This window comes from Cucumis melo, chromosome 11 (genome assembly GCF_025177605.1).
Source record: "Cucumis melo cultivar AY chromosome 11, USDA_Cmelo_AY_1.0, whole genome shotgun sequence".
Lineage (NCBI taxonomy): Eukaryota > Viridiplantae > Streptophyta > Magnoliopsida > Cucurbitales > Cucurbitaceae > Cucumis > Cucumis melo.
The window spans coordinates 31,392,312-31,400,763 of NC_066867.1; the positions used below are offsets into that span (position 1 = coordinate 31,392,312).

The 8,452-nt window shown below is 33.9% G+C and overlaps 2 protein-coding genes across 3 annotated transcripts; both read left to right on the forward strand.

Annotated features, from left to right (window-relative positions):
• The first annotated feature begins 552 nt into the window (after window positions 1-552).
• LOC103497997 (uncharacterized) lies at window positions 553-1,959 on the forward strand. The gene has a single exon (XM_008460447.2). The coding sequence runs from the start codon at window positions 553-555 to the stop codon at window positions 1,957-1,959; it is 1,407 nt and encodes a 468-aa protein (XP_008458669.2).
• A 459-nt stretch (window positions 1,960-2,418) lies between these two features.
• Window positions 2,419-6,028, forward strand: LOC103497655 (probable plastid-lipid-associated protein 11, chloroplastic). Of its 2 annotated transcripts, none has more exons than XM_017046746.2 (3): window positions 2,419-3,024; window positions 3,672-3,737; window positions 5,751-6,028. In XM_017046746.2, the coding sequence occupies exons 1-3, from the start codon at window positions 2,549-2,551 to the stop codon at window positions 5,761-5,763; spliced, it is 555 nt and encodes a 184-aa protein (XP_016902235.1). In that variant the 5' UTR covers window positions 2,419-2,548; the 3' UTR covers window positions 5,764-6,028. The 2 variants fall into 2 exon arrangements, with proteins under 2 accessions (XP_016902235.1, XP_008458126.2); XM_008459904.3 differs by having other exon boundaries at window positions 2,420-3,024; window positions 5,740-6,028.
• Window positions 6,029-8,452: the final 2,424 nt, after the last annotated feature.

Sequence of the window (8,452 nt, forward strand, 5' to 3'; positions counted from 1 at the left end):
TTACATAAGAGGTAAATCAATATTTAAGTTACATAGTAAGAGAATTAAAAAAAAAAGGTAACAAAAAGTATCGTTCGACGTTAACATTCATATTTATCGATATTAGTGGAGTGATCTAAGGTTTGGATGAGAATACTCAAGAAGAGATTTCGAGTGCCTTATACTCGAGTTTATCTTATATTTTTTTATTGTTCACTATAATAAATTAAGATTCCGTTTCGTTGGAACTATCCTAACACTTCCATAGTCGAAAAGAGAGATCATTGCTTTATTTGTTTCCTTCTATTGTAGAGTACTTACAAATAATGTTTGGGACCATCCTAACAACATGTGATCAATTATACATACATATGCCTTTATTAGAACTGATGTTATTAAGATAGACATTGAATGAACCATAATCATTCACATGTCTAAAACCACACAAAAGCAACCCTTTATTTTTAAGAAAAACTTTGCATACTTCATATTATAAATAGAAACCAAAGATGAAGAAACTAATTAAACAAAGAGCCAAATAAACCATCGGGGGAAGATCAAAAAGAAAAAAAAATGGTAGTCCCAAGATTTGCTGGTTTCAGATCAAGTAAAAATCAGAAGTATATGAATGTCGTAAAAAGTGATGATGAGAAAATACCCAACTTTGTGCAATATAGTTCGGATAATTTGGCAACATCAACAACCAAATTCTCATTTGTGGCATCTCATGATACTGCAAAAAACCTATACCACATTGTATGCATTTACAACCAAAAGTACTTGAGAGCTGAATCCTCAAGCAGTAGATGGATTTGTGCAACTGCTTTGGAGCCAAATGAAGATCAATCCGACTGGGGTTGTACTCTCTTTCGCATTACTTGGGGTTCCACAGAGCAACGATATGATCTTTTTCATATGTATTATGGACAGCCTGTAGATTTGAAGAATGATTCATCTCACCCAAATTGCTTGTACATTTACGATCAGTCTTCCACAATTTACAATCATTCAGTGCTTGATTGGGAAGTAATGTCAATATTACCACAACATGTTGTGTTCAAAGGTGACAACAACAAGTATCTCAAGATACACAATCAAGACTCTCATGACTTTTTGAGATTCTTACTTGATGATCCTCAAGATTCATCAGTACAACAGGAGGTTGTGATTACAAGTGATGGAAAGATCCGGATTAAAGGACCAAACAACAAGTTTTGGAGAGCGTCACCGAATTGGATTTGGATCGATTCAACCGACACATCCTCGAACAATCAGGCCACTGTGTTTCAACCTTGTAAAATCAGCAACAATGTGATTTGTTTACGAAACTTGGGTAACAATATGTTCTGTAGTAGAACTAGTGCTGATTGGAAGGAGAGTTGTCTTTCAGCAAATGATCATGCGATGTCTAATTATTCTAGACTTACGGTGGAAGAAGCTGTTCTTTCAAGAGAGATTTATAATGTTCAATACAGACTTTCAGATGGGAGGATATATGGAGAGAATATTTTGGCTGTGGATTTTCAAGGAGCTATGAATGGAAGCGATGAAGTGAATCACATGGATTTTAATTTTTCTTATGAGGAGGAAGAAAGCCAGTGTTGGAGCTCAACCGTTGGAATGAAATTGGCTTATACAATGACAATAGAAGCTGGAATTCCATTGATTATGGACACAAATATTGTAATGTCAGGGGGGATTTCAGAATCTTATACATGGGGACAAACCAATAAAAAATCAACTCCTAAAAAAACGCCATATTCACTTGAGGTACAACCAAGAACTTCAGTCAAAGTGAGTGCCATGCTAACCAAAGGATATTGTGATGTTCCATTCTCATATACTCAACGTGATATTCTTGTCGATGGACAAACAAGAATTACAGAACATGATGATGGTTTATTCACAGGATTTAATTGCTACAACTTCCACTATCAATCTGAGGATGTTACATCTTTATCCGCTCCATCATCAAATTAATTACCACCTCCCTTATTTCCTATTATATCTTTAAATAAATGAATCTCCAACCACTCTCTTCTCCTATGTCATAGCGGTCGGAGGTTTACATCTATGTATTTCTATTTGTATTGTTTTCTAAGAATGTACGTGTGAATGTGGTGTAGGACATCCATAACCTTTAAATGAGAGTAGGGATGTCTTACTAATAAATACCACTAGTCTACATTTGTATTGTTCCATGTTTGTACTATAAAGTTTATGTATCTTTGTATAAGATGAGAATTATTATTACGTTGTTTTATGCTAATATTTAGGTGTATTCCAAGATCCATTTATCTTTATGCATTCCACTTCCGTAACACGTTAAAAAGTAATTTTGAGATGGTGTATGTTAAGAGAACTTCAAAACCACACACATACAAAAGGGATGTGATAAAATTTTGCCTACTTAAATAAGAACCAACGGAAATTGAGCCCAATCTTGTCTTAGTCATCTCAAATATGGTCTCCGACCTTTCAATTCCAAAGCTGCAAAAAGTGTCGGATTAACAAAATTCTCAGCCATGGAAATTGCATCTGTTCCTTCTTTACTTCTACAATCTCACCCATGGCCAAATCCCTCTCCCTTCCATCTCTCCCCTTCATTTCCCCTTCTTCCATTACAACCCATCTCTCACATCTCCCCAAAATATCTTGCTCTTCCATTTCTATTCAATCTCAATCAGCTAAACACCAGCTTCTCACTCTCATATCTGACCAAGAAAGAGGTCTCAAGACCCAGAAAAATCCCCAGAAACTTGCTTCAATTGTGAAATCAATCGACGACTTGGCTTCTCTTGGCCGTAATTCTGTCACTACCGACGATTCACTTTCTGCGACATGGCGTCTTCTGTGGACTACTGAGAAAGAGCAGCTGTTCATCATTGAGAAGGCTCACTTGTTTGGTACTCAAGCTGGGGACGTTTTGCAGGTTATTGATGTTGAGAAAAAGAGTCTCAACAATGTTATCACTTTTCCTCCAGATGGGGTTTTCTTTGTTCGGTCCAACATTGAAGTTGCTTCCTCTCAGAGAGTGAATTTTAGGTATGTTGTCTCTGTCTCTGTGTCTCTTGTTTGGATGAATTGCTGTTTGTGTTTAATAGGTGTCTCTTGAAATCAGAAAATTAGTAATTTTGTATACAATGTTGATTTTAGAGGCTACTTAGTATGCAATCTCAGATATGTGGGAAGCTCTAGTTTCAGAGGTCTTATAGAGGATTGATTCATTTTGAGCAAGAATGAATGTATCCGTCCATATGTGAAATGTGGAAACTAATGCATGCTTGGTGGATGGAATGAAATGGGTTTGTAATGGAGTTTAATTCGAAATCCATGTTTGGATTGACTGTTTGGACCAGTTCGTAATATCAAACTCATTCCTTTGCTGCAGTTTTCAAATCAACTCTCTTTTTCACCATTGTCGTGCTTTTCTTAGCCATATCTTATAAAACATAGAGATCTCAATCTAAATTAGACTATTTGGACTATTTTTGGTCACTCTGCTTATTTTTGTTGTCTGTTAAATTCACGTGCGACTATTTATTCCAGAAAACTCTTTAATTTATGGTTGTACTGCTCGATTTAGTTTACGTGCAACTATTGCAAAACATCTAGATATTGAATTTCGACGTACTTTATGTTTATTATTATTATTGTAGTTAATGATGTTGAGTTTGAATCTCACTGTTTAGATTTACAAGTGCTGTTCTGCGAGGAAAAAACTGGGAGATTCCGTTACCACCATTTGGACAGGGTTGGTGAGTAATTATCTTTATGATTATGATTTCGTGGGTAGTATTTTTGTGCCTCAAATGCATGGTTTCATTTTACTATTTGCAGCTTTCAGTTTAAGGCCAAGACCATGCTTTAAACCAAATATTAAAATTTCGAACAACGTTATATTTCAAATTGATATTCAAAAGCTCCCTAAATCCTAAAGTGGCTACTTGGAGAGGGAATAAGACAATTAACTAATTAGTTCTCAAATACCAGTTAATCTAAATTAACAACTAAGCTACTATTAACTCAATTATACAAATAATTTTGTAATTCTTCTCATTGACATATCTATACTATGGTATGATATTGTCTACTTTGGACATAATATCTCTCGTAACTTTGCTTTTGATTTCATTCAAGAAGGCTCGTACTATTGGGGATGGTTGTCCTAATTTATCTACTCGTAATGTTTCTCTTATCTAGCTAATGTTAGACTTTAATTACATTGTCGATAGGATGAGTGAAAGAAGAGGGAGAGCTAGGTGAGAATTTAACCCAATCGTGGATGTTGAGAATAAGGTTGATTGATAGGATTTAAGATGTATTGTTAAGCATAAGTCTAGGCGATCATTTAAAACAAGTTATCAGGGACTTCGGGGTAATCAGATAACAGTAGTACCCCTTTGTTTCTTTGAGAGAAATCTAGATTTTAAAGTTATATCAGTAATTGAGTAAGAAAGGCAATTGTTTAATAGTTACAGGCATGTGAAAGGATTTGATAGAATCATAAACACAGGAGAAGTGGAGAAAATACCAATGGCCTATCAACAAACTGTCTAGATGCTTCTCTCTCTCTCTCTTACTCCCAAAATGAACAATCCCACCCAAAATGATCCTCTCCCTCCAAAACCTTAGCTCTCTCTATTTAAAACCAAGTCACCCCTAGCAAATTCCCTGTTATCACTTGCCCTTACCAATTATATGACAAAGTCATGACATGGTGTAATTTATGTAAATCCGAGTTTAAAAGATGATTCAAAAGAAAGAACTCCTTTTAAGCAGAGGATCTACAGCAGCAATGGCTCTGTATTTAAGAAACGCATTCGCGGGTATAAATCCATACAAAATTCTTATCGACTCTGATACGTGCTTCAGAACAAGCTAACATATTAAGCGTATGAGAAGAAATACGCACCAGACCCCTAAGTAATGACTGATAACTTCAAAGGTACTACCTTCCCAATAAGTTAAAAATAAGTTCTTGATTGAGATCCACCTACTATACCCTTCCATGAGATCCAAAGGAGTGTGTTTATCACTAGACCAATTCTCAATAAGAAAATGGAAATCACCAGAGCTTCCAGTTTTCTTTGGTATCTAAACCTGTTGGGGAGTTACCATCTTCAAGTTTGAGTAAAGCATTATCTGCCATGTAAGGATTAAGATAAACTGAGATCTTATAATGATCTTCCAAAGCATCTTTAATTTCTTTACAGTTATGAATTATGATCAAACAATCTAAGATACAATCAAACATCACTACATTCTGGCCACATCCCTGCAAAATCAGAATCCGTACAGACGAACAATTTAAGTAATTTTGAAGTAAAAGGACCATACAGAGAAGATTTTCTTTTCCTCCATTTATCTATGTTCACATCTCCAGCAACTTGTGGTTTGGGCATTGATTCCTATATCTAAACTCGAACAAAGATTTTCTAGATCATAAAGATCCGACTTCGGCTGCAGTTTTGGAGACATTTTTGTAATTATCTTGTAGGTAGTATCTTACATAGTTTTGCATTTTTGTAATTCTTTAAGAGGGGTTTCACAGGGTCTTTTTTTTTTATGCTTTCACTTTTTTCTCAACTAAAGCAACCTTTTCTATTAAAAAAAAGATAGATTCACCATCCTAAAACTTGAAAGGCCTTGGATATATGTCCTGCGATTCTCGTTTTCTTTTTTTTTTTTTTTTTGAACTATTTTGTTAATAATTCAATCATGAACATAAACTGTGGCATTTTCATTTATTTTCTGAAGGTTTGACACAGTATACCTCGATGACGAGAACCGGGTTGTAAAAGATATCCGAGGTGATTATTTGATTGTTGAACGTGCTCCCTACAGTTGGACAGAATGAAAGCTGAATCTTAAGTTTTCAATGCTGCTGTACAAAAATGATGTAGTTGATCATAGTTGTATTACTCATCTAATGTTTCTCCCAAGTAGATTCATCCTCATGGTATCTGTGTTCTTATCATGCAAGACATGCAACAACTCTCACTGTATATATTTAAGCTTATAAGTATTTCCACTTATGATTTATTTATTTTGTGTTATCTACTTTTTGGGGTGTGTTATCAAAATTCAAACCTAAGTGTTTGAAAACTATAGATATGTAATTTTTTGTTTCGACGTCGATAGTGCACAAAATATGTAAATAAGTTAGTTATTTTGGTACATGTGAAAGAGCATATATCCATTAGCCAACTATTTAAAATTCAAGAAAGATTTCATAAACATAAAAAAAAAAAAAAAAAAAAAAAAAACTTACGTTTATTGATTTTGAATGACTAAAAAATAAATAGTGCATAAAATTTTGATTATTAACTATCCAAAGATTATGTATTCAACTTTATATTAGTGTTTCATCCAATGATGCTAATGAGACACCCTAGGTAACTAAAATTATAGATATGAAATCATTACTTTTATACTCAACTAAGTATGTTTTTAAGCTTTCAATAATACTGTGCAGGTCTCTATCACTTTCTCGTTCACTTAGCTCCAATGCCATATCTCTCTTGTGACAACACGCCTTCTCTCCTCTCTGGTTCTCTTCCTCTCATGACTTCATCTCACTACCTCGCACACTCAGTCATGAAATATTTAGTAGCATATCACTTGTCAATTTCCTTTATTTTTTTTAGTTTAATGACATGTTTGAGTCGAAAAATGTAAACCTAACTTTTTGGTCGATAGTATATATCTAAACCAACTAACTATACTTTACTATCATGTCTAGTTGACAATCAAGAATCACTCTCTTTAGTTCTATTTGGTTTGAAAGAAACAATAGGATTTTCAAGAGCTTAGAAAGAAATGCTATTGAGATTTGTGATGAAATTCAAGCTCTCACGGGTTTTTGGACAAAAGATCGAATTTTTTTTCAAATTATACTGTCTAGTTCTATTGCTTTGAATATCAATGCTTTTGTATACCTTTTTCGTTTAGGCTTATCTTTAACCCGTACTCTCCTGGTTTCCCGTATTCTTTTCTTACCATTAATGAAGCGGGAATAATGAGGATGTTAATAAAATGTCCACTTAATGAAGATATCAGGATGTACGACCCATAGTATCTTTTTCAGAAAGAAGAGAAAAAAAACAATTACTCTCTTTGATTCTCTATAGACACATATATGAACCTTCTAAACTATATATCATAACAGTGAATGCTTTCAAAACTTATCACTCCTTTTAAGTTGCAAGACACAGTTAAAGAAGTACAGGTAAAACATTAAAAAATGACATATCTTAAAACTAAACAACGTTAAAGAGTCCATTTTGAACGATAATTAGAAAAGTTAACATTGACCGACTAATGTGTACCTTCAAAACGTAGTGACATAGTAGATATTGATTATGTAAGTCTCACCCAAACCAAAATAAAAAAGAAATGGTAATGAGTACTGAGCTGGTGGTTAAGTCTGTAACTTCGAACAAAACAATTTAACCAAAGCTGTCGGAAATTACTTTGGTGGGTCGTAACGTAACTCGCAGGTTGTTGGGGGATTCTCCACCTACCCTAAGACAACAGAATAAAACATTACAATAATAACTATATATATATGATTTTTTTGTAAACTTAAAGAAAGAAAAGAAAAGGTGTGTGAGGGAGTGGGAACCCACCTCTTTTTGCCCAAATCTTTGTGAAGCCCCACTAGTAGGTATGATTTACATGTGATGTACTCTACCTCATGGACCCATTATTTCACACACACACTTGTTCAATCAAATTAATTAATCCACTATTTTCTATGTTTTGGTGTGGCATAATCTTGACAAGAGAGAAAAAAGTACCTAAAGTTTATTACACACTTCAAGTCAGCTTCAACGATGAAATTCTATTTTGAAAAAGAAAGTAGTAGTTTGGGTGAAAGAAGAGAGTTTGCATATACTTGCTGCACAAACTCTTGGTACTCTATAGTATATAATTAAGTTTGAAAAAACTGCGCCAACATATAAATGGAAGTTTGAATATGAGAATGAAATCAATTACATTATTCTTTGAGTTATTTATGCAAAGGGTTTGTTGTAGGTCAAGATAGGTTAAGGTAAAAGAATTAAACTCGACTCATCATGGGTCATCTAAGCTAGAGTGTGCATGGCATATGCCCTATTTAACAAAAATAGATTCCTTTGCCATAGTGGCTGATTGCTTAAGGTTTAGGTTGGCAGAATTTGACCTCTTTCTTCTCACGACTTGATTTGTTTTTATTTGGTTTGAAAATTCATTATGCTTTGGTTTTTTCCTTGTTTTTTTCTTTTATTCTTTACGAATTTATTACTTTGTTCCAAAATCACCCATAATATAATATAATATAATATATTAGAAAAAAGAGTATAGGTTTAGATTTTGAGATATTTTGTTTCAAGTCGTGAACTTCACACACACCCAAAAACCAAAAAGAGAACTATTTAGTCTTTGTCATCATCATCTAGCATGGTTTTGAAACATAGGGTTATTGACA

Excerpts from the sequence above, each read along its gene's own strand:
- LOC103497997 (XM_008460447.2), top strand. The coding sequence starts at position 553 with ATGGTAGTCCCAAGATTTGCTGGTTTCAGATCAAGTAAAAATCAGAAG.
- LOC103497655 (XM_008459904.3), top strand. The coding sequence starts at position 2,549 with ATGGCCAAATCCCTCTCCCTTCCATCTCTCCCCTTCATTTCCCCTTCT. Across the intron at positions 3,025-3,671 it reads TCTCAGAGAGTGAATTTTAG|ATTTACAAGTGCTGTTCTGC; the intron begins GTATGTTGTCTC and ends CTCACTGTTTAG. Across the intron at positions 3,738-5,739 it reads CCACCATTTGGACAGGGTTG|GTTTGACACAGTATACCTCG; the intron begins GTGAGTAATTAT and ends TATTTTCTGAAG.